This window comes from Tribolium madens, unplaced genomic scaffold, assembly GCF_015345945.1.
Source record: "Tribolium madens isolate multiple individuals breed KSU strain unplaced genomic scaffold, Tmad_KSU_1.1 Scaffold_96;HRSCAF=242;Tcas5.2_LG5, whole genome shotgun sequence".
Lineage (NCBI taxonomy): Eukaryota > Metazoa > Arthropoda > Insecta > Coleoptera > Tenebrionidae > Tribolium > Tribolium madens.
The window spans coordinates 2140151-2166969 of NW_025401068.1; the positions used below are offsets into that span (position 1 = coordinate 2140151).

The 26819-nt window shown below is 31.5% G+C and overlaps 1 protein-coding gene across 2 annotated transcripts; it reads left to right on the plus strand.

The window, feature by feature from the left end:
• The first annotated feature begins 11416 nt into the window (after nt 1-11416).
• LOC123012467 (protein hunchback) lies at nt 11417-14822 on the plus strand. 2 transcript variants are annotated; one of them, XM_044410411.1, is made up of 3 exons: nt 11417-11512; nt 12643-12781; nt 12942-14822. In XM_044410411.1, exons 2-3 carry the CDS (start codon nt 12653-12655, stop codon nt 14388-14390), a joined length of 1578 nt encoding a protein of 525 aa, XP_044266346.1. In that variant the 5' UTR covers nt 11417-11512; nt 12643-12652; the 3' UTR covers nt 14391-14822. The 2 variants fall into 2 exon arrangements, with proteins under 2 accessions (XP_044266346.1, XP_044266345.1); XM_044410410.1 differs by lacking the exon at nt 11417-11512 and adding an exon at nt 12476-12587.
• The last annotated feature ends 11997 nt before the right edge of the window (nt 14823-26819 follow it).

Sequence of the window (26819 nt, forward strand, 5' to 3'; positions counted from 1 at the left end):
AAAACACGATCCACGGACCCATAAACACATTATTTATGGTCTTTTGCTTGTTTTTCAATTTGTCCTGTATCGTTGGCCACTTGAAACTAGTTCCTGAATTGACCACAAGTGGAAGACAGGAAGTTATGTCCCGAGAGGCTGTGTCTTGTTAAAAACTACCACTCTTCTTCAGGAACCAGCAGCTTGTTAGCGAATTCGCCACAGCAAAGGTGTCGGAAACTCTGCATTCTTGGGATTGATGGAATTCGCGGCATGTCGGACTGCGTTAATGATCTCAGTAGCCACCAGAAATGGCGAAGAATTATTTTGGGAAATGATTTGAGGAAATTCAGGATTCTAATGTCTGTAAAACTACTCGAGCCCCAGAGAAAAATGCCATGCAAGGTAAGATAACAGGAACATGGAAAAAATGTTTAAAAAAAATTACCTAGAAAAATTTCGAAGTTATGAGAGTTAAAATTTTTCACTTTGATTTTTGTTGAAAAAATAGTTTTACAAGTTTTTTTGCTACAGGCTATCTCTTGACCTGCGTTCACGGGTTGGGCTAGTAACAGGGACGGATCCAGGAATAAATTTTGCCGGGGGCTATCTACAGTGAACGGCAAAATTATAGAATAATCTTATTTATTAAAACTGAAAATATTTTGTTTTGGAAAAATACTCGAACAGGTCAATATTATTTTTTACTTTTAACTTGATTTAAAATTGTATCTTTGTTATTGATATTATTTCACTTTTTGGATATTTTTTTTTTTAAAAACTTTATGTAATACATAATATTTTGGTGTTGCCATTTCGACAATTAAAAAATCTATCAAATTCGCTAAAAAATTAGGGGTTTTCATTAAAAAAAAATGTCGCTACCGTCATTATCCAAAAATCAAAAAGTGTAGAATTTTAAAACAAGTTGAAACTTGTGTATAAGGTTCTAGCGAGTTGGTAAAGTTCATTATTCAAACAGATATAAACTTAATTTAATTAGATATTTAAGATGTGGCCCAAAGAAAATTACAATTGATGATTTCTTTTTAAATTAGTATTTGTCCTTGTATTCGAAAACGTATGTCCTGTGCGTATGTCTGTGAAACGTCAAATAAAATGACAAGTGGAAAAATAAAATCCCATGATCAAACAGATAACTAAACTTATGATTTACCTTCAAAAAAGAACGGTCTTATTATTATACGTCGACGACGAATTCCAGCCCATTTTGCCGTTTTCGACTTGTCATTTTATTTGACGTTTCACCTGCAGTTCAAAAACAGACATACGTACAGTTGCGGAATTAAAAATTCGGGCAGTACCTATTTTTCTGTCACTTTAAAAAGTTCACTGTAAACTACCTTTTACTGTCATCATGACTGACATTTGACAATTAAACTTAATTTTATTTGTTGTTGAATTTGTTAATTAAACAATTTGTCTGTCTTAGGAAATTTATTAATTGAACTAAGTGTAATTAAATCATCGTTTTGATCTGCTGCCTACCCGTTATTATGCCACAAATCACTATTTTTGAAAGTAAATAAGTCAAAAAGAAAAAAATATGACAAGAGTAAAGAATGAGGTTTATTAATATAAAGGTTGTTTTAGAGTTTACATTATGAAAATGACAGTACTGCCCGAAATTTTAATTCCGCAGCTGTACGTTTTCGGATCCAAAAATGACTCGATTACAAATTATTTTGATCTCTCGGTATATGTATGATTTTTATTAATAAGTGTGATTTAAAAATAATTCTATCGTTTTTATTTAATAAACTTTAGGTTTTTATATTTAAATTTAAATATAAAAAATTGAAGCTTTTGGTGGCAAGTTTGGAGGGGGCCCAGGCCCCCTGGATCCGCCCTTGGCTAGTAAGGGTAATAAATTGTAAAAGATCATTTAACTAACATTTTAATCCGTTTAATTTGTAGAAGTAGCTTCTAAAACTTCTTAGAAAGTTAAATATTGTTTTGAATTTTAAAACTTCAAAAGAAGTCGATAATCTAACAATTCTATGAACTATGCCTGATACATATTTACTAATTAGAAAGCAGGGCTCACAGGTATAAAGAAATTCCATTTTGAATGGAAAAAAAATCGATTTCGCATATATTTATGTATAATTCCAGAAATTAAAATTTTTACAGTCACAATAGTCAGAAAATTTGCAAACCGATATATCCACATATCAAATATGCCACTAAAAATCTGGAATAAAGTTCATATTTTTTGGCGGGACATTTATGAAAAGTATTTTTAGATACATCAATTTTATTTATAAGTGTCCTTGTTTTCCATTGCAATTTTTTGTCAGTTATGGTTACCTCTATCTACAAAAAACTGCAAAGTTTTCATTTAGAGTTTCAAAAAAGGCATGTCATATTAAAAAAAATCGTGACGGGTCAAATCAATTTTTTTATCTGCAAACGTCACAAAAGTGACCACTTTTATGACTAAATGACACAGGTATAAGTTTTACTTTTCAGACATGGAGTAAAAACACTGTTTTTACGCCTAGGCGTTTTTACTTTTACTTGACACTTACTTTGATATTTATCACTGTTGTCTCTTTCTTGTCTCTTTCGCTTTTTCAGCATTTTCTGGAGAGGTAAAAGGTAGATTATTAGCATTCGACATATTGCACTATAAACTACACCAGTTATTCACCAGTTAAATCAATCAACACTTTCGAAATCTCAACACAAATTCCGAAACTGACGCGTGACGTTTGTTATGATTTTATTACAAAGCGTCTTGATTATTGAGGTGATTTACTTGATTATTGGTGTGTTGCTGTTTTCGTTCCATCTGAATCGTTTGTAGATAAAATAGTATATGTTATTTGGAGTAAAAGTGAGTTTATGTGGCTCAGCTTAATCCATTTGCCTCACTCCGTTCGGCAAAATGAACGTTCAGCTTCGCCACATAAACAATCACTTTTACTCCTAATAACATAATCTACTATTTTGGCGAACAAAGATATTAAACAAATCGACCTGTCGAAGGATTTTTTTTTATAATTGCCACTCGAAATAATATTTTTGGTTCCAAACTTCTGCCGTGCATTTATTAAAAAATAATAAAGTTATATTATTTGAACCTAAGTCAAAGTCAATAAACCGTACCTAACGTGAGACCCATTTTTTAGTTTATAAATTGTCAACGAAACCGTTACGTTTTTGTGGCTTTTATTGCCAAAATTTTTTACCTTTACTAAACAATTATAAAAAAGAAATACAAGATCAACAGTATCATTAAATAGACAAAATAGATAAAAAAATTCACAGATAGAATTTTTTAAACATTTTTTCCATGTTCCTGGTATCTTACTTGAAATTTTTCTCTGAGGTGCGAATTCTGACACACCCTGTATAGTAATGTAGTTTTAACATTAAATAAATCAAATTAATTAAGTAGCCTAGTTAGTGGTTCCTACAGCTTTTCAGAATGCTCTGTTTTAGTATACCATTAAAAAATACAAATTAGTTCGAAATTTTTTTTTGTCAAAACCCTGCAACAGGCGTTCATCTTTGTTTACAAAAATTATCTCCATTGGTAAGTTATTTATTTTACACTTTGTTTAGGTTTTTCAAAGAATCTTTAGTAATACCGTAATTTAACGTAGAAATTAAAAAATTCCAGAACAACGTCATAGCAAAAATTATTTACATTTTTTAGTATGAAATCATCTAGACTTTGCTTGGATAAATTAGGTTTTAATACTTATGACGTCTGTAATTACGTCAAGAATAATAGACATTCAAATTTAATTTTACACGTTTTAATCAAACTAGAAATAATATTTGTCTCGTCTGGAACCTCCGTAATTTTGTGTTTATTAATAACCAAAATAAAAATTATATAAATAAATAAATCTTTTCAACAAATAGGGGTACAGACAGCTTCAATTTTTACTATATTAAAAAATGTTTGAAAATACAAAGAAGTTGAAAAATATGAAATGTGACTTGAATTTTCATGTGAAATTTCTGCGTAAAGTGTTGGAACTCCCAAAACCCAGACAATTAAAATTTCGTTGAGGTAATCCGAACTTAGACCCCATCGCCCTCGTGTTACATTTGTATTGTGGAAGGTCATAAATTTAATGTTTCATACGTAAAGGATGAAAAATTGTCCGAGTGTTTATCTACGCTACAATTACAGAGGGTCAAAAAATTTAACCCTAGGGGCAGTCCTGACAAAAGTCTTCTATTGTCTCGCAAAGTAAAGGCCACCATAAAATTTTACATGATAAGTTAATGCTTTTGTGTCGATGGCCATGGGTCAGTTTTTCAATATAAAACAGCTCGTATAAATCAAGCATCGACTTTTGTCGAACTGACTTATGTGGTTGACTTTTGCCCTACATCTGTTCTTGCCCATTCTCTAATGAACGGGGTGGCTTAATCCCATTTCGAATTGCTCCATTGTGAGTGATAATGCATGAATTTTAACAAGTTTAACGAATTTTCAGTTCTCACGCGCCGATCCCGGAAATCTTGCCAAACTCGAGAACAAAAGTCTAATTATAAGGGCGATATGGGTATCACAGCAAAAATAAATAAAGCAGTATCATTATATTTTTATCAAGTAGATCTAATATTGTTTTGGCGTATGGGCCTTGGGGCAATGGCGGCCACCCCTATCCATCCACTCATTGTTTTATTTATTTTCGTTGGCGTTTCCCATCCATCGGTTAGGGTTGTGTTTATTTTTAACCCCAATAAAGCGTCCGAATTGATCCTTTTTGCCAGAATTGGGAGGAAATTTTCAAACGTTCCCATATGATATGTAACAGTTGTTGAAATGGCCGCAAATAAATTGGACGCTCTGTCTCTTTCAAGTACTAATCTGAAATAATGATTTTGGGGCACCTCCCCCGCCTACATATTCGGACAATAGTCTCGATGTATTGTAGCTGCTGGACGTTGGTCAGTTCAGTTCACATGAAACCGAATCTATAACGACTGCAGGATATGCTCTCGACTTACCCATTTCCGATTATTGAATGTGACAGATTTCAAATGTTTTCTCTTATGCAATTTATTAGACGACCATTGTGCGATCGGAACAGTTGCGAAACAACATTTTTAAGACAAATAACCTGAGGATCAATAACTGCATTCTCACTTATTACACCATGATGCAGACCTGAGATAAACATTTTTACAGTTTTGTTCCCTAAAAATGTAAATAAAATTTTTTCTCTGCGTCCACATTTATTATGAACAAATTTTAACATCGTAACAAAAACAGTTCAGTTTGTTCTTATTTAATTATAATTTAATTTAATTTAGTTAAATTGCATTATTGTGAATAATATTAAACCTTTAATAAACAATAGTAAATTACATACCGAGTCAGGAGGTCCTTCATTACCAAACTGAAATTTGATGACAAAGACGCAAAGCATGAAACAATGATCATTGATCACCAAGGCTCGTATACTATTTTATTCACAATCATATCCTTCTTAACAAACAAAAAGACCAAAAAGAATTTTTTATACAATTGCATCATAAGATAGTATATTTCGGTATGAAAATCTGGACGAAAACCCCATCATTTTGTTAAAGACCATGGTTGCTAGGTAACGGTCTTTTTCGTCCTAAGTCGAAAAATATTTTTCGTCAGCAAAAATAAAAAAGTCTATGGTCGATTAATTTATTAATTTTCAAATTTAAATTTAATAATAAATTACAAAGCAACTCTACGGAAACTTGATTTGCGATGTCTCGCATCACCTCAGGGGAGTACACATTAACTCGTCTTCCCATTTTAATATAATTTTAATTTTTTCGTTTTGCTCGAACCACGTTTGATTAATTTTTTTTATTTTGTAGTTTGTAAAGTTCTTGCAATCGAATTAAAAATTATCTATGATATACAGACGAAAAACGAAATATTTCGTTTTTTGCGTAACATAAATAACTATATCAAATTTTGAAATTGCATTTTACATTTTTATTAAGTAGGCAATAAACAAAATATTATTTTGTCAAATGACATAATGTTAAAGTAACGTCGTTTGTGTTTGTTCCTTGGCTATATCTGTAGGAAAATGTTAATAATGAATAATGATAACGAAATGGATTGTACTTCTCCCGAACTCAGGGAAGTTGCTGAACGAACAGCAGAAAATTTAAAAATATAAGTTGGGAAATGGCTACTTTCGAAAACTGATAAGAAAGTGACCACTTCCCAATCTGAACTGTCAGGTCAATTGTCAAAATATCATTGGATCTTTTCAACTTGTCACATGAATAAACTGTTTTTTGCTTTTATTTTAATAACAATATAGTCTATTTTTTTAAAACGCTGAATTGAACAGTTTTAACATTGTTAAAAAAATTTCCAATTTTTAATTTAATTATTTAATTTGAAAACAACGTCAGCAAAAAAATTATCTAAGAAAATTTAGAGACGAAAACACGAAGACAAATTTGTTACCGCAAACAGTTTTTGGAAATTTGAAGACAAAAAGTGTGCAAGCAGAAGTTAGAAAAAGACCACCGTTTGAAAAGAAAAAAAAAGTAACAATTCTGAAACTAAAACTAAATAATTTACAACATGCATCAACTTCGAACTCGTTTTAATAAATAACATGAAATTTATTGCCAATCTTCATAATACCTGCTTGTATTTTTTTTTTGTTTTTTTCTGTATAGTGTATTGTTTAAGAAGTTCAATTTTTGCCTACAACATTGTATTAAGAGATCAAGATAATTTGTAATCGAATCATCCTTGGATCCGAAAACGTATGTCTGTAAAAACGTCAAATAAAATGACAAGTCGAAAGGTAAAATATCTAGCGATCAAGATAATTTGTAATCGAGTCTTCTTAGCATCCGAGAACGTATGTCTGTTTTTGAACTAGCTGCACATGAAACTGAAAATAAAATGACAAGTCGAAAGGTAAAACGTCAAAATGGGCTGGAATTAGTCGCCCACGTAAATAATAACGAGTAGGACTGTTCTTTTTTGAAGGTAAATTATAAATTTAGGTATTATAATCATCACCTTTTTGATCATGCCACTTTACCTTTCGACTTGTCATTTTACTTGACATTTTACAGACATACGTTTTCGGATTCAAGGATGACTCGATTACAAATTATTTTGATTGCTCGATAGCATGACCAAAAAGATGATTAGATGATGCATTAGATGGTGATGTCTGTCCTGAGGTATTCGATCATACCGTTTTTAAAGAGCAAGCAAGCAAAATTTTGACATTTCAAAAACAAAAAGCATACAAAATTTGTGGCTATGGAGATAAACTGATATCAATTTTTTCATCAAAATTTCTATTGTGATTTCCGTTTCAAAAAAAATTGACTGTATATACTGGCGTGTTTTTTTTTTTGATTTTCAATCATTTTTATAAAACAATTAGACACTTCAATAAAATGATTATATTATTTATTAATTTTCTTGTATCAAATTCACAACAGTTTCAGAAAAAGTGGTAATAAAAGTTCTTAGCGAATAAGCCAAAAAAAATTTCTATTTATTTAAATTAAATGCTATTTATTTTTAAGGGCCAAAAATGATACATTTCTTGATTGGAAGTCCAGCGCTGCCTGGAAAAACTGCGGCGAGTGTTCCCTCCATAAGGCACATGTTCTTAAAATAATACATCTGCCAGATTTCAATCATTGTGACAGCTCGGAAGAAGCGCAAGTTCGTAAAATCCAAAAATAACAAAAAATCGACACACACAGCGACCTTGTGCATATCCTATTTGAAAAATGTGTCCACACACGTCCCTGTTTTCTAAGTAATTAAAATAATGATGTTTTTGTGTTGATAGATTTCTTCAAACATGTCTAAATTTATCAAGTTTATCAGAAGATTGTTCCCACTTTTCATTTCACCACAAAGCACTGGCTCGAATTTCATGGCAATGTGTAATCGCTCTTTTTGAAATTTGTCTCGAGTAAAATAATTTAAAAGTGATTAAGGGGTCCCAAAAATCATTTTGCAAACAATCCTTCCGCTTTCATTAGCTGATGATGTGCTCGAAAAATATTCAATAATTGGTTTCAAATTGCTTTTCAGGTACTTTCTGCACAGGAATCCCACATTGATTTCGAGGTGTCGGATTATCGAATTTTCGCCCCAAGTTTAAAAAAGCAATAACTCATCAGATCAGTCACTTTTTCGCTCAAATAGAACGGAATTTACAATTCCCATCTGTTGTTTCGCTCTAACTCGCATCTTTCCTATCTAAACAAAGAAGAACCGACAGCTTTTGAGAGGTCTCCATTCAGGGACCCGCTTTTTATGACGATTTTTTGCGGTGTGTAAAACGTTTAGTAGACTACTTATTAGGGTGATCCTTTAAAGTCATTTTTTACAGCCGCTTCCCACGTTAAAATGCGGCAAGTGTACCACTTTTAGATTTCACTACGGAAGCAAACGCAATAAAAAACCCAAAGGTGTTTTTTGTGTGATACCTGTCGTGCGATTTAGATAAATAGGGGTGCTAACTGTCAGGTGAATTATTTTGTATAGAAAATTAATGCATTTTTTACTTTTGGGATAAAAATGGCGTACTTTTGCACCGAAAATTCCTGAAAGAGTGTCAAAACACGTCTTGATCCACCCCCGATTTTCTCTTTTGCATAGGGACAGATGTTGGAGTGTAGGGTTACTTTTACCTTGAATGGTATTTTAGAAGGGTCAGTCACCCTTTTGTGAAAAGGGTAATATGTTTTTTCTAAGGTCCGGTTACTCGGTTTTGTTAGGTAGAAATGTTATTGTCTTTTTTGCACACTGCTTCGGAACATTTGGCTGTCACTTTACATCACAAATAACAAAAAATAGGAAAGTTTTGCTTTGTCGGGGCGAAAATTTTAAAACTCCCAATAAAATTCCACTACAAAAAATTAAAGGGTTGGTATTTATTTACCCAAAGATAAAAACTTGAATTTTAGTCGCTCTGTGTCTTATTTAGTAAATATTTTGGAGATTATTAGCTTCCTAAGAAGTCTAAAACACATTGTGGATAATTAGTGGCATTATGTGTTAAATAGAAAGTGGTAACTAAGAAGAAAACATTTTTAATTTTTATTGCATTCTAATTGCTTTTCAGAAATTGAAAATGCATTATTTAGAGATAACAAAAATACAAATAAAAATATTTTGCAATGTGAAGTTTCTCAGAATTATGACATTTTTTAACAAATAACAAAATTTGTAATATTTATTTATCTCATGAGTGGCAGTAAAAGTCACAATTGATAGTGTTACGAGAACATTATTAAATATTTATTAACCTAGTTTTTACAAGATTTTTTTAAACATATCCTTGGACACAAGAAATGTTATCGAAGATTTTTATAAGACATGTTGGTCAATAATAATTACTGTATTTAAAATGTAACAAAATTTTTTTTAGAACAAAAAATATTTAATATGAAAATCGTTTATATATTCAGAAGATAAAGTTATAAACAAATTATTTTATCGGCACGTGTAAGTTGTTGATTCTAATTCCAATAATATAAATTATAAGTATCTAAAATAGATAAAAAGACATCTTTTTTAACCGATTAACAAATGCAAATAAAAAKTAAAGAAATATTAATCCGATAAATTTTTGCTGTTTAATGCAAATTGAAATAGTAAAAAATAATTTGATTAAAAATAATGAGATAGGGTAGTGATAAAAAATATTGTATTTAACCCAAAATATTGCAAAACCTACATTAGTTGATATAAATAAATCCAATTTTATGTAATTTAATCCTATTTTTTAATGCCAAAAGTTCGATTATAATCTCAAAAATTGTACTGATATGTCTAACTTTTTATACTTTCGAGACAAAGTTCACGCGTGCATCGTTTATTTTTTGTCATTATAAGGTCAAACTTGTTTAAATCGTGTCGCTACATTGAAATAATGCAATTTGTGTTATCACAGAAATATTTTTGAATTTACTTAAATTGAGATAACTGAAGAGCTGGTTATGTACTGATACTGAAAGATACTGTAAAGATACTGAAATAAAACTTGGATTAAAAAGTGAGAACAATTAAATTTTAGTTCTATAGTGTGATGTTCGGTTTTTGCACGTTTTTTTAGTTGTATCGTGTCGGAAGAGAGACCATGAAATTGCACCAATTCATCATTTTGATTAGTTGACATCTTATTAAATCTCATTAAACTTGAATTAAATGATGAGTTGGTTTCGTTGTGACGATAAAAAGTGAAAAGGTCTTGTGTGTTTTCGGTCGTCGAAAATGCATCGATATCACGAAATTTTGTTTAAACTGGTTTATCGACATCCTCATCCCCAAGATTACGGTATCTTTTGCTATTTACCCGAGAAAACCAAAGTGCATCCATAGAAAAAATAAAACTGTTATTTTTAGATATAACATATTTATTCAGTGCATTTATTGTTTGTATGTTTAGTAAATTTTCTAGGGACCCATTGCACTGTTTGCCCATTAATCGATAAATTTTCGAAACCAAACATCTAAAAACAACGTCCTTTTCCAATAACATCCCCCGATCTGTGCAAAAATACTTTCCTCTCGATGACTGTGCTGTTTTTTTCATGAAAAACAACAAAATAGCAAAGGGTAGCGTTTGAGGGTGGCTTTAGTGGCGTGCAGGGGTGGCCAATAGCAAATCGGCGAGGGTGAAATTGTAAGGGGGTGAACGGAGACCAGAGAAAAAATAACAAAGAGCGAGTCGGACTTGAATGGTCGCTGGTCTGAAATATGAATTTCGCGAAAATTAGAAAATTCAGACTTACATAAGCTGCTCTAATAAAACTTCCTCAACAACACAATGTTTTTTCTCTTCAGAGATAAGAATTACAACCTTGACCTTTTTACTTTGGTCTAATAATTACTGTTTTAAAAGAGTTTTTTATTGCGTTTCCGTTTAAATAAATATTTTTCTTAATTTGATTTATTTAGGAAACAAGTCAAAGTGTTATTATTATTTTTATAAAATGCGTGTAAAACTTGATTGATGTTACTTCTTGAGATATCGATTGAGCAACCGTTCCAACGAAATTTTCTCCATAAACTGAACCCAACCATCAGCCATGATCTATATATCTTTTAACTGTTTTATTCTATTTATTATTTTGGAATATTTTATGTCTTTTTACTAAATCTATTTACGCAACGGCTATTTTCAGGCCATTTATTGTACGTCATAGCTTTTTCCATGCAGTATTTTATCATTTTTATTTTTCACACAATTAAACCGAAATTCCTCTCTTCCACCCAAACTTTTCTAATTTTAAAAAGCAATTATCACAATAATCGAAAACTGCTTAAATGGTCATAACAAAGATTTCTCTCAAATGTTTTGAATTCGTTTTTGTTGGTTGGGGCTCGGTGGTGGGGGTAAGGGGTGGCTCATATGCTTGTTCCATATATTCATACAAACCACTGATAAAATCACATTCAGTCTTTGACATCCATAAAAGACACTTCAAACTTGACCAAAAACAGTTTTGTGCATGTTTTCCAACAGTGTGCAAAAATTCCAAAGACTCGGTAAGTTGACAAATCTGCATGTCTAAATTTTATTGCGTTTTTGCAAAAGTAAAAGAGTAAAGCTCCATAAACATGTAAATGCGAGTTCAATCCTTGGAAGTAGCATTGTTAGGGAAATTTTTGAATCATACCGTGGAGTCGCCGCAGGTAAAAGTTGGCTCTGGGAAGAAAGGGTTCCAAGAAACATTGTAGAAAGCCAATAAACAACCCTTGACCATCCAGTCTCCAACTAAGTTTTATTTTACAAACAGACTAATCTGCCATAAAAGCAAAATTTGCAGTGGCTTCCAAGATTACCTGACATAAATACAATCGAAAATTTTTGCAATGTTTCACTAAATTAACAAAATGTATGTTTCAAGCATTTTTTTATTTGTGATACTATGAGTGATAAAGGTAACTTTTTTATACAAAATTATAGTACAACAGAAGATTTTCTTTAAATATCAGTCAATTGTTTATAGTTGGCAACCGGTTTAAAGCCCAATTTTTAAAAACACAGTTTGAACATTCAAAAGATAAAAAGTTAATGTAATAAAATTCTGTTTTGAGTACGAAAAACTATAAAATTGGAAAAAAAATCCAAGAAACATTTTTAGTGTGAACAAAAAATCAAAACATTTCTTTGGTGTCTGTGAGCCTTTTCTGTTTACGAAGGCTGTCATATTGATTTGTCGTAATAGGAAATGGATAATCTGGCGTTAATATCTTGGTTGTAATGTTAATATCCAGCTAATATTTTTTAACTATTTTTAATATAGTTTTTATTGCTTTTCTTTATGATTCTTTGGCAAAAATAACGATTACTTTTTTAATCTAATATAAAGCTTTATTATGGCGAGTATCGTAAATCGCGGAGCTTTTGAAAGCGCCCGTTGGAGGGGATGTCTGTATTGGAGGGGTGAAGTCAAACTGTTTGGGGTGGGAGGAACTGGACATGGCTATCTGTGATTTGGCATGGTCCGAAACTTATTTTTCATTCGTCTTCGAGCGGGGACGTCGTGATGTAGTAGCTCCTAAATTTTATTCATTATAGTGTCTGTATTTTTCGAGTGTTTTTTAAAAATTCTTTGAGGTAGACTTTTTTCGCACTTTTTTCTCCGTGATTTTTATTTGTGTTTTTGTTGCAGTGTATGTGAAATGATAGATAAAGACATGAATTCGGCTTGCATGAGGGGTGGCTCAATCCGCACATTGAATAATTATCAACAAATGTTGGAACCGCGATCTCCACACACTGCTTGGCAATTCGGCGTATCACAAATCGTGGTAAGTTTTCCAAATGTGCGTTTCTAACATTGTCTATCTCCGTTGTGTCATTGATATGAATTTAGGTTGTAAACAAAACATGTTTTTATTACTACAGTTGGCTATTTTTAAGTCAGAGCTAAACCACGCTCACGCGATTAATGAAACGCGTTGTTTCCAGAAACGCGAACCAATGGACGAAGATAAGAACGATTCCGGGGTTACTTCCGGAAGTGACTTCCACTCGTCTTCCCCCAGCAGTGATACCAGTCAGGATTTACAACATTCTTATCAATCGCCCCAAACTCAGCCGACTCGGTTTTACTCCACTCCGATTGTGCCCCATTTCGCGTACAATCACAACCCTTTGACACCCCCAAACTCCGAACCACTAGTCTCCCCCAAGAGCGAGAAGGAGGAGAAGGACATGGAGACGACTCTGACGCCTTGTGCTTCTCCGAGTCGCAAACCGGAGGAAAACCAGGATCATCTCCGCCGTCTGGAGATGTCCCTGGAGAAGAGTGGCTTGTTTTCGTCCAAAACGAGCGAACACTCTGTGGATGAGTTATCAGGGAAAAGTGATAACGATGCTGAAGAGTACGACGAGCAAAGTTTGAGAGTCCCCAAAGTTAACTCACACGGAAAAATCAAGACTTTTAAATGCAAACAATGCGATTTTGTCGCAATCACAAAACTCGAACAGTGGAACCACAGCAAAGTCCATATTCGAGAAGACAAACGATTGACTTGCCCCAAGTGCCCGTTCATCACCGAATACAAGCACCATTTGGAGTACCACCTGCGGAACCATGCGGGTTCCAAGCCGTTCCAATGCAACAAATGTGATTACACTTGTGTGAACAAATCAATGTTAAATTCACACATGAAATCGCACTCGAATGTTTACCGCTATAGTTGTCGAGACTGCAGCTACGCTACCAAATATTGTCACTCTTTGAAGATCCACCTTCGGAGATATGGACACACCCCTAATGTGGTTTTGGACGAGGAAGGTAACCCTTGCCCCGACATCATCATCGACGTCCATGGGACTCGCCGAGGCCCTAAAATCAAAACACAACCCAAAGCAGAGGAGTCCAAACCGGAAACGCTTCCGTTCCTCAACCTACAACAACAACTCCCGTTTCCGGGATACCCCTTCTTCGGGGGATTCCCCAACGCCCAATTGTTACAACAGTTGATCCGGGAGCGACAATTGGCTTCTGGAGGTCCCCCGGAAGAGTCCAGAGTTCTGGATTTGAGCAAACCGGGATGTAGTTATGGCGGAGAACAGAAGAGTAGACGCAAAGGGCCGGCGTTTAAGGTCGATCCGGCACAAGTTGAGTCGGAGGAGGAGGACGAGGAAACCTCGACGACGGTGTTTAGTAACGTGGAGGTGGTCCAAGAAGAGGCCAAGAAGGAGGAGTCCGAAGTCGCTGATAGTAATAATAATAAAGAAGAGGGTAATAATTGCCAATATTGTAATATCGCGTTCGGAGATGCCGTTTTGTATACTATCCATATGGGTTATCATGGGTTCCACAATCCGTTCACTTGTAACATGTGTGGAGTGGAATGCTCGGACAAGGTCTCGTTCTTTTTGCATATTGCACGTGTTTCTCATTCGTAAATTAAGACTGATTAGAATTAATTAGAATTAGTTTTGTGTTTTTTTTTATTTAACTAGTCATACGGGGCCGCAAGCCCGACTTCTCAAATCTAGTTATTTTACGCTTTTACGTGCAATTTATTTTTGTTAATCACAAACTGGAGATGTACGGGTAGGAACTCCACAGCTGAACCAAATATTTTTTTTTACCGAATTAGGTCAATTTTTAATTTATTTTTGTCTGTAACGTTTTGTCGTAGTGGTTTAGTAAATAGGCGATTTCAAGTTTTATTGTCATATTTTTATACTTGTGGGGCCATGACATAAGACTGATGATTGTATTTGTAAATAAGTTTCAATGTTTTCTATAGCTCGAGCAACAATCAAAGATTATTGTAACATAGTTGTGTGTATTATACTATTGTTTAAACCAAATAATAAACAGTAGCAGAGCAATCCTATTTTTATTTCCCCCATTTCGAATCGTTTCAAGTCATAAGCGTCTAATTATAGACGTGTTCTTGTATCGTTAATGTCTCTTTAACTTATCATTTACACGAAAAAAGATGTAAACGATAAAAACAGACCTCCCAACATTTTTTTCTCTATTTAAAACATTTTTATTATTTCTTTACACAAATTAGCCACGAATTTGGGTGATTTATAAATAAACACAAATAACATATAAAATTTCCACGCCTCCACAACTCGCTAGAATAAATCTGATCTTCTATAATAATACACGAATTGCGACAATCGAATTTTCTGTTTTGTAACAGCTCTGCAATTTAAAAAACAGTTAATATTTCCTCCAAATGTCAAAAAAGATTCTTACCACTCCATAGATACATATAAAAGGTGAATATAAATTATAGAACCGAGCGGTTTTTTTAATAATTTGCCTCCAGAAAATAATAATTAATAACATAATAATAATTAAATAATAATTAATATAAATTAAAGTAATATAAAAAATGTGATCGTATTTTGAAAACGAAATTTGGTTTGTTTTTGAGTTATGAAATTTTTTTTGTCAAAATTGCGTTTTATGTGATTTTTTTTAATTAATGTTTTTTTAATTAAATATAAAGTAGATAGTTGTAATCCTTAGATCATAATTTTCATGAAAAAAACGGTTTTATAGTGGGTTACAATTTTAAAAAATATAAAATTTTGTAGAACTCAAAAACAAAAGAAAATTTCGAAAAATTTTATTCTTGATATAACATCACATTTTTATATCGAGCGATCAAGATAATTTGTAATCGAGTCATCTTTGAATGCGAAAACGTATGTCTGAAACGTCAAATAAAATGATAAGGCGGCAAAATGGGGTGGAATTAGTCGCTGGCGTATACTAATAGAACAGTTAACGGTTTTGTTTTGGTTGTTTTTTTTGAAGGTTAATCATAAATTTAGTTACAAAATCATCATTTTTTTATCATACCATTTTATTTTTTGACTTGTCATTTATTTGAAGTTTCACAGACATACGTTTTCGGATTCAAAGATGACTCGATTAAAAGTTATCTTGATAGCTCGATTGTACTTTATCATACTTTTTGTTCATCTGGTATATCATAGTTATTTTCAAATTTTATCCAAAAGTTTTTGGAAAAAAATCACTGCTTTTTCAAAAACTGTTTTGAAACAAAATGAATTTTGCGAGTCAAATTTCCAAATATACAGGGTGTTTAGAACTTGCGTCCCAGAGAAAAATGCCAAGTAAGATACCAAAAACAAAAGGAAAATGTTCAAAAACTCTATTTGTCAAAAAATCATGACATCCATTTTTTGAGATTTGACCTATTTATGTCTATTTATTGTGACCAATAATATTGTGTATGTTTTTCATAATTATTATAAAAACATGTTCATTAAAATCAACAAATAACGTTAGTTACAATTCAGGATACAATTTCTTCAAATAACATGTAGCCAAAAAAAAACAAGTAATAGTTATTTGTATTACAAGGGAGGAAAATACATCTTTTCTTTTCACAAGTGAAAGTTACTGCCCAAGACTTGTCGAACCACCCACTCCAGTGTAATACATACAATTTTTCCTACGATCCAACAATAAAAACTTCAAAACATCAAAACTAACAATTTCTCTTGATATTTCACTTTCGCCATTAAATTAGCAGCATGTTTTCCCGTTTCTATATGAGGGAGGTAAAATTTTTACTTCTCTGAAAGACTACAAGGTAAATAAAAAGTATGGAAGGAACCAAGCGATTTTTTCAAAATACTATAATAATTAATAAAAATTAAAGTGCGAAAATACTTGATAAAAATTGAATTAAATGTAGATAATAATATAAGAGCCTTTGTTAAAAAAAAAGATTAATATTGGGTTACCATTTAAAAAAATTAAAAATTTTGCAGAACTCAAAAACAAGAAAATTTCGAAAAAAATTATTTCTGATAACATTTTTATAGTAGGTACTTTATCATTTATTTAAGCAAAAAACGTTTGATTCCATACTTTTTATTCACCCTGTATACATATTTTTATTGTAATCTTGACAGATAAGAGGTAAAATATTCTATAATTTCAAAATTCTTATAGATGGAATTTTTTAACATCTTACAGATTTTTTAATTGTCATTTTTCTCTGAGGTGCGAGTTCTGAAACATTATTTATTCATTTACACAAAAAGCTGTGTGGTAAAACACAATCTTAAACCAAATTTTATAATACTCTCGATAAAATTAAAAAATCCTTATTTATAATTGAATCATCTTTAAAATGTTTAGAATAAAATAAAAAATCAATTAAAAGCTCATTCCCTCCAGACAATAATCCCGCCCATTCCGATCAGATATCCAGCGCCAAGTTTGTAGATCGACCCCGCTTTAATTTACTTAGTCGAAAAAAAACCCATTGTAAAGAACCACTCGAAAACTGAGGGGCGGTTCCTCACGCATCACGAAGACCTCAACAACTGCATCGAATATCCACGTGCTCGACGGGTCAAATGTCGTCAGTTTTGTTACACGGGGCGGAAGTAGCTAAGAGGTTGCACTGTCAAACCGTCGTCCCCTAATTCCAACTCACTTGCATTTTTGGCATGATGTGTCTTGTCATGCTGCGATGAATCCGTATTTTAAGGAAATGGGGGAAATAGAGAACACGGAATAAAATACACTCAGATGGGGCTTTGAGGCACATGTGGGATAGATTGCAGGGACGTGCACCTTATACAAAAAATTGTCGCAGTGGCCAAAGGTTAAACTGGCGTGCTAAGTAGGAAAATGTGTGCCACATTTGGCTTTTTTGCTCAGTCTAAAATATTGACATTAGCGTGATTTTAATATCACGCTATTTTAGCTTTGAAAATGGTGATTATTGATATGTACCAAACTTTATAAGAAGAAATTAAGCTTAGGTTAGACCAGTGGAACTTAAAAGCTCTCTAGAATTAGAGATAACTTGAAAAAATTCTAGCCCAATACAAAATTACAAATTTTCTGCAAAAACTTTGTGCGTATCAAACGCCGTACAGTAAAACATTTGTTATACCAAAATCAACATTCAATCAACATTTTTAAAGAGAGTGAAATGAATTTACGAAAGATGTAGATGATGTAGATATAGATTTGTGTCAACAATATGGCATTGTTATCAAAAAATTGTAATTATTAGTAACTGCTAGTGGTCCGTTTAACTCACACACCTTGAGCATAATTATTATTTCTTGTACAGGTGTGTCAGAACTCGCACCCCAGAGAAAAGTGTCAAGTAAGATAAGACACCAGGAAAATTTTGATATTTATTGTTTGACATTTGACATTTTTTATGTCTATTTAATGATACTAATGATCTTGTATACAGGGTGCGCTAGAACTCGCGCCCCAAAGAAAATTTTCAAGTAAGGTAAGATACCGGGAACATGAAAAAAATGTTTAAAAAATTCTATCAAAAAATTTTGACATTTATTTTTTGACATTTGACATTTTTTTATATCTATTTAAGGATACTGATGATCTTGTATATGCTTTTTTACAATTATTTAGTAAAGGGACAAAAATATTACCAATAAAAGCCTCAAATAACATTGAACAGAGTTACAATTTAGGATACAGCTTTCTTGTTTCCTCTTTTAATAGCCTATAGCAAAAAAACTTGGAAAATTATTTTTCCATAGAAATAAATAGAGTAAAAGTGCAAACTTTAAACACTCATAACGCTCATACATAAAAAATTTTTAACATTTTTTTCATGTTCCTGGTATCTTACCATTTTTCTCTGTATACAGCCTGTATACAGGGTGCGCCAGAACTCGCGCCCTAAAGAAAAATTTCAAATAAGATATTCTCTTTTTCATATTAATGTGCATCAAGTAGGTTGTGGAAGTCCGAATGCATTTTTAATTAAATAAAGCCCGATTCACACAAAGAGTGTTATTAATGTCATTCAGAACAAATCTAATCACATCAATGATGACAAAAATCTTTATGTTTACTGCCCCATGTTAATTACGTTGTTTATTTTAATTATTTTGTGCTACCTGGGGTACACATTTATTTGGAAAAATAATTTTTAGGGAAGATTGAGTTTAGGATTATTTGAATTTTCGCATGGTTGCCACCTTAAAATGATCCACGACATGTACTTTGATGTACATTAATATGAAAACGAGTATAAGATACCAGGAACATGGAAAAAATATTTAAAAAATTCTATCTGTCAAAAAATTTTGACATTTATTTATTGACATTTGACATTTTTTTACTGATGATCTTGTATATGTTTTTTTACAATTATTTTTAGTAAAGCTACAAAAATTTTGCCAATAAAAGCCACAAATAAAAAACAAACAAAGTTACAATTTAGGATACTAATAGCCTGTACCAAGAAAACTTGAAAAATTATTTTTCCAACAAAAATTAATAGAGTCAAAGTGCAAAATTTTTTTAACATTTTTTCCATGTTCCTGTTATTTTACCTTACGAGTATATGGATTTTTTCTCTAGGGCGCGAGTTCTGGCGCACCCTGTATATCCCAGTAATATTCAAGTTTGCAAAGTCAAAACTTCTCGTTCTTCTTTCTATTTTACCAAACGCGCTTGCAAAAGCTCAATATTTTTAATTATTTCAAACTTAATGTTATAGTAGCCAAAATCCATTTGAATAGGATAACATTGAAAAAAATGTGATCGTATTTTGAAAACGAAATTTTGTTTTGTTTTTGAGATATGCGATTTTTTTGTCAAAATTGCAATTTATGTTTTTTTTTTTAATTAAATATAAAGTAGATAGTTGTGATCCTTAGATCATAATCTTCATGAGAAAAGTGGTTTTATAGTGGGTTGCCAATTAAAAAATTAAAAAATTTGTAAAACTCAAAAACAAAAGAAAATTTTGAAAAAATTTATTCTTGATAAAACATCACATTACTTTACTTTATCATTCATTAATTAGTTTTTCCAAAAAAAAACCGAAACACGTTTGGTTCCATACATTCTTTTTATTTAATTATGATAAAATTTAAAAGAACTTATTTTCTATGTTGTTACGTTTATAAGAAGTCTTAAAGTGCATGCTATGAGAAAAAACATTCGTGGTTTGAATTGAAATAAAGATTACAGCAGATTTTTCAAAACGTGGTCCATCTTTCCTCGACTTACCCTAGATTATTAACGTGTGCCAAAAATATGTATGTTTTCCTTTTTTAATGAAGGTTTTTCTGAAAATTGAATCAAATTTAATAACAATAATTGAAATAATAAATACTAATTATGGCTTAAAATTGAAGAGAAAAATAAATTTCTACTTGTAATAGGCGTCATCTGTGCTCAATCAATTAGTCTCTGTAATTGCATTTTTCGGCAATTTTATCCCTTTGGTACATTCGTTCCTCGCCCAACAATGCTTCATGAACAGTTTGCAATTATTCATTTATCCCCTACTGAACTGACCATTGGTCACTATGACTCACCCCTTGCAATAACTTTCATGGAAAAGTGGTCCGTACGTTTGTGATAAAACTATTTAATGATATATTGTTGTGCGAAATAAGAAATATGGCCGACCACTTTGTTGTAAATACGGAAAATAAACCCTATAAATCGCCTCGGGGTGTGAAACAGAAGGGTGGACGAATAACCCTGCCATCCAACTAAAATCTGTCTTCGTTTCTCTGAATTCTCTTAACATATTTGAAACCTCCATTTTGTAAAGCAAACGAGGCGTGGTTATAAAAAGTATAAAAAACGCTCCCCTCTTTTAACCCTATGAGAGTGTAAAGTTCCCCTCGACGACAGGTACTCATCTAACCCTCATAAAAAACACCGATTACAAGACCGACCCTCAGGCTTGAGTCTTTTTAAAGAGGGGAAGTCGCGTGCCGTTTTTTCTTACAAATTTTTTATTTCCGGTGTCAATAGGTGGGGTCAAAAAAACCACCCCTCGAGGGTAAAAAAGGCACGCGTCAATTCGATCTCAATTTCACGCACGTTAATGTCGGAATTTTTTTATTGGATGTTTTTCGTGTGATGGAAATTTTCTCACGTTTCAGTTCAATTGCCGTCCCACGCATATGTCACTCACCCTTCGATTCAAAAATAATACACATGTCCAGTTTGGGGATTTGACAATTAAAGCCATTAAATTGGCTCGTAAGCCGGGATTACGCGTTTCTTCGAATGTCCGAAACGGCCAAAGCGCTATTTTCAATTGTTGGTGATAAATGTAACATCGGAAATAATGGTGTGTCCACCCCACACCATTGTCCGAATTCTCTTTCGTTTCATTGTGTTTTCGATCCTTCCGATTTAACCCCGGCTGCTGTTAGAGGAGATTTCTTATAGCGGGTGGGGAAGAGGTTTATACAAAAATGTTTAATATTACTACTGAAAGAACCAACAGAAAATTTTATTGATACGTAACGACGATAAATCAAGCTTTAAATGGGGACTTGGATTGTCTAAAGTTACATCAGTCATAAATCTTCTTATATTCACCACCATAGATGTCCATGCAAAAAGTTAACTTTTGTAAATGAAAATTTTTTATTCATTACTCCAGTGAGAGAAACAAGTGTAAAACCTTACATGTCTTGTTTTTTTGGGGTCCACATAATTTTGATTTATTGTAGGGATGTGTTCCAAAACAATATTATTAACCACCTCATTATAAATTATGTCTACAACTAACTCTTTATTTTCAAATTTTTTTATTAAATAATTATTCTGAAATCTTAATCCAAGAGTAGTTGTTTATGCAATTATTTGTATTTTTGTATTATTTGTATCTCTTCACTGTTTAACCATCATTAACCGTTTAACCTCTTTATCATAAAACAAAAAGATTTCTCAAAAACATTTTTTCATACGTCTTAAGAAGTACCTACCTAATTATTTAATTATTATTATTTTTATTTAAATTTTCCATTTTCAATCATATAACTACTAAATCAATGCTAATACACTTAAAAAGAGAAAACTAATTTATTTCCTTATTAATTTTTATACATATTCAAATTACTAATATACAAAATAATAGAATTAATAAAACATACAATAAAATATAATATAATTATAAATGTAATAAAATATTCCAGCTAGACTAACTTCATGGAAACACTAAAAAACAACACTTTTTGTTTTTTTTTAATTTTTATAGATTTGTTTCTGTTATTAAAGGATTATTTCCATATTTTAGCGTACATTTTTTAAATATAAACAAAAATGTCTTAACAAACATGGGTCTGCAAAGTTTCGGAGATACCGAGTGTGAAAATTTTTAGAATTTTTACTAGAAGCTTTTCTTTTTTGTTTGCAGATTGCAAATAAAAGTTTCAAAAAACGAATAATTTTCGATGAAATATTTTACAATCTTTTTTAATACCCTGTATACCTCAAAAAACTTATTTCAATACATCATTTAACTTCTTTTTGGCTCTAAATTCCCTTTGCACATTTGTACGATAAGCCATTAATTATTCACCAAAATTTAGGCACTGTAGCATTTTTTTTCTGCGCAATGCATTTTAAATTAAAAAAAAATAGACGGTTTGAAGTAAAAAAGAAAATTTTTTGCTTACTTATTATAGTGAACATTTAACGCTAACTTGAACATGCTTGAAATTTTTGTATTCGCGTTATCAAGCTTTTACTGTTTTTAGTTTTTTATTATTTTGTAAAAATTAAAATCGTTTTCAACATTGTTAACAAATCAAAAATCAAAACAGCAGGTTATTGTAATAAAAAAAAATGTTGAAAGGCAATTATTAATAAATACATTTAACATTATGTATTTGAATTTAAAAATCAAGCTTTCCACATTCAGATTTCAAACTTGTTGCCAATTGACAACAAAAATTACAATCATTTATTTGAAAAAATACTCCTAGACATTGTAAAATAGATTTCTAAACAAAATGGATTTTCATTCCGAAATTAAGTTGACAGCGTAGAATAAAGACAGAATTAAAGGCAACTTTAATAATAAAACTTGACGACGTGGTATAACAAAAAATATTTAAATAATTTTTAATTACGATTTTCGACAATGTCGAATTTATTTGTTATCTGTAAAAATAATAGAAATTGATTTACAAAATTGAAAAAAACTGTTCAGTTGCAGCGAGTATTTTTTAAAAGAAAAAATATCTGAAACTATTAATTATCAAATAATCAAACCCTGACTTTTTATAGCAAAAATTCTTACAGAAATATACTCAATTAGTGTTTTATTGTTGTAATGTGCAAAATTCCTGAAATTGATGCTGAAACACCGGCCATATTGCCCGAAAATTTCTTCATTTGGTGCTTGTTTTCCCCAAATTACCTTCCCACAAATTGATTTGAAACAATGCCAGATGTTTCAAAATGGTGAAACGGAAAATCTATAATTACATAGTAGAAACAAGCTTTTGCGGAGAAACAAATGGCACGTGCTATATTTATTTCCAATCCATTATGTCATTAGAAGCAACATCAACGTTATTAATGACACCACCACTTACACAAAGTAATCAATTTCCCTATAAAATCAAAATTCCAAATCTAATCAAAGAAAGGCAAGACTCTGCAACATGTGTGTGTGTCCTAAGTAGCAGTCTCACCGAAGAAATCAATACATTCGATACATCTCGTTTACACTTTTTCGAGGGGTGTGCTGAATCCAAAAACTTCGAGACATTTTAACGGTCTTGAAGTCGTCGCAGCTGCCGACGAAAAAAAAATCGACGTCTGCGGTCAATAAAACTAAATCTCTGACAGCTCACTATACATCACAGAGGGTGATTCTTCTTGCACTATTTTTGTACTATCCTCCCGGAAAATAATTAACCAACAATTTACTAATTGTCAAAGTCGTTAACCGCGAACCTTGCCCAAAAAAGAAATGGACAAAAAATTAGGACTTTTACAAGATCCCAACTTTATTATTTTATTGCACACTTATTTATTTCGGTCGCGTTTGAGCAATTCCTCAACCCTTTTCAATTTTACCGACAATCCGAAGCTTACCTACCTCCAAGTTTTTGTGATAAGAAATGTAACGGAATTTACAATAAAACTTGACCGTTACTTTTTTTTTTCTTTTAACTGTTTGGAATTCCGTTACTTTTCTGACCCTTTTTTTCGATAATTAATTTTTAAAAGCACTATTTTCCATCGCCCATAGTACATGTCACAAATCCATCAAAACAGCCATCCTCGTCCATATCAGCTGTCACTTTACATCTCGAAAGTATTGTATCATTGACTTATTTTTTCCTTTTTTCAATTCCTTTCATCATTATTCACAATTTTGTCCTTCCGTTTAGCTCACACACCCATTCCACTTTGAGATATCACTAAACCAACATCGACCACCGCATTTCTTCGCTATTTCCTCCACTGAAACCTCTTCGTGGTTTGCAAAAACTACCCAATCCATCAAAGAACTGTCCGCCCGAGTTTTAGCCAGAATGTTAAAAAACCAGTCTTCAGATACCGCAATCGTTCACAGTCTAACCTCAATGTAAGTAGATAGATTTTTCGGCATTATTTTGTATTTTTCTCTCTCTTGAGATGTCGTTAAAATTGGTTGGCGCGGCGGCAAAATCGCTTCTCTTTTTGGTCAGCATGTGGCATATGGTAACTGCTTTTATATTGTGGTAAGACCACTTCCTTTACTTTTTATTTTTTTGCTACCCTACAATGTGCGGGTCGGTAGGTATTTTGCTTCCCAGTAAATAATATAGACATTTCACGGTACTTACTTACTCCAGATTAAAGGGCAGATTCGGGGCCTTTATTTAAGGTGATTATGGGGCATTAGGGCTATACTTCATTTGCTCCTTTATAAAATCATGTTTCGGTGCATATCGTAAGCAAACAACTATTAACAATATAAAAATAAACGCAAACACAGTATATTGGCCCGTAAAAAGGGTTTTTGATTGCTTATAAAACGTGATACTCAATGAACAAATCGTATCATTCTTTATCCACTTTATCATAAAGATATAAATGTTGTAATACCGACAATATAGCAAATGACTAACAATAACTTTTAATAGTTTATTTTTCGTATAAATATAGGGTGTTTCATAACTCGCGATTCAAAAAAATTCCAAGTAAAGAATATGGAAAAAATGTTTAAAAAAATCTGTCAAAAAATTGTGACGTTTGTTTTTTAACATTTGACTTTTTTATTTTTATTTAATGATACTAATAATCTTGTACATACAAGGTTAGTCACGAGAGGGTTATTTCTGAATTTGTTTTTGCCGCAACCCATTATACATATTGCAACAATTTCTTGATTTCAAAATTTGAAAATAATTATAACTAAATCCACGATAGCTGTTATTAGTCTTGTCTCTGTGACATTATAGTAAAAAAATTATCTCTCAAACGATGCGACATGTTTTGTTATGTTTACCAACCGACTAGGCGCATGTTTAGAAGTCGATGGTAGACACTTCAAACACCTTTTATATTTACTTAACTTGTTAATTTATATGTTGAATTTTGATTAAATATAGGTTATCTGTCAATCTGACATTTCTGGCAAATTTATCCAACTTACTTTGATTTGTAATTTTAAAGAAATAACATATTTAATTTAGTAGTTAGTGAGATTGGTATTGTTGGTTGCGGCAAAAAAAAATTCAGAAATAACCCTCCCGTGAATAACCCTGTATATGTTTTTTTATAATTATTTATAAAGGTACAAAAATTTTGCCAATAAAAGCCACAAATAACATTAAACAGGGTTACAATTTAAGATACAGCTTCCTTGTTTCTCTTCTAATAGCCTGTAGCAAAAAAACTTGGAAAATTATTTTTACAATAGAAATGAATAGAGTCACAGTGCACAATTTCAACTCTCATAACTAAGAAATTTTTATAGATATAGTTTTTTTTTAACATTTGATTCTAGACTATTGAAACTGATCAAAACAAAAATTAAATTAAATTAGAATTACAAGGCATGCATTGTGTTTTTCTAACTTTTTCAACTGATTCCTATTTATTTTTGGGTGCTAAAGTCGGAAAAACTAGTGAAAAAATTCCCTCACGTATCAATTTTTCACTCATTAGTCACGTGGGTGCACTTTATTCTCAGCTCAGCTCAGATCAGTGTAAAAAACACAAGCAAAATACTGTCACTTCAAGACATAAAAACCAAGAGACAACGTTTGAAAATAAATATGCAAAGTTAAAAAAACGTCACCACAAACAATAGTTAATTAAAAGTTAACATTAGTAAAAAACTATTGCTTTCTATTCCGTCTTTAGGCATTTTTTTGTTCATGTCAAGTTTCAAACATTTTTTTGTAAAATGTACAAATAAATAAATTTGCTATATTTTGTCGTTTTCTTTAATTTTCTCTATCGAAAAATTCTTACATACCCAATAAGGAAAAACCGTTTTGTTTTTTAAAATCAGCACCAGAAAATACATAAAATCAGTAATAAAACCTTAGAAAACATTCAAAAATTTAAAATTCGTTTTATTCAAATCTTTGAATAGTGAATCATTATCTAATAATAATAACTTTATTTGACGGTAATAACCTAATAACTTTTACATTAAATAACTAATAAATTATAATACGAAACAAATAACATATAAATAATGAAAAAAGACTTAAACGATTTACCCAAAGACACATTCTGGAAACGCTTCAAGCTATCAAGAGATTTAAAATTAAAAAAGTCCCACCTCACATATTGCAAATTCTCAGTAGATTGTTTATAGGAGAATTAAAAAGATAGTTATTATTAATTAATTAATTTAAATTAATAAATTTGCAATCATTAGAAAATAGCTGACTAGAAATACTAGATATTTTTTAAAGAATGAGGTGAAAAAAATGCGTTCAGTTTAAATTTATTATATTGAAAAAGAAATTATTATTAGGTACAACTTCGGTTTTGTTTAAAAAAAAAAGATTTTTTATTAAATCAACGGTTTTTAAATAGAGTCCGTTTCGGTTTCTATG

Coding starts and splice junctions, on each gene's coding strand:
- LOC123012467 (XM_044410411.1), top strand. CDS start 12,653: ATGATAGATAAAGACATGAATTCGGCTTGCATGAGGGGTGGCTCAATC. Junction 12,782..12,941: donor TCGGCGTATCACAAATCGTG/GTAAGTTTTCCA, acceptor CGTTGTTTCCAG/AAACGCGAACCAATGGACGA.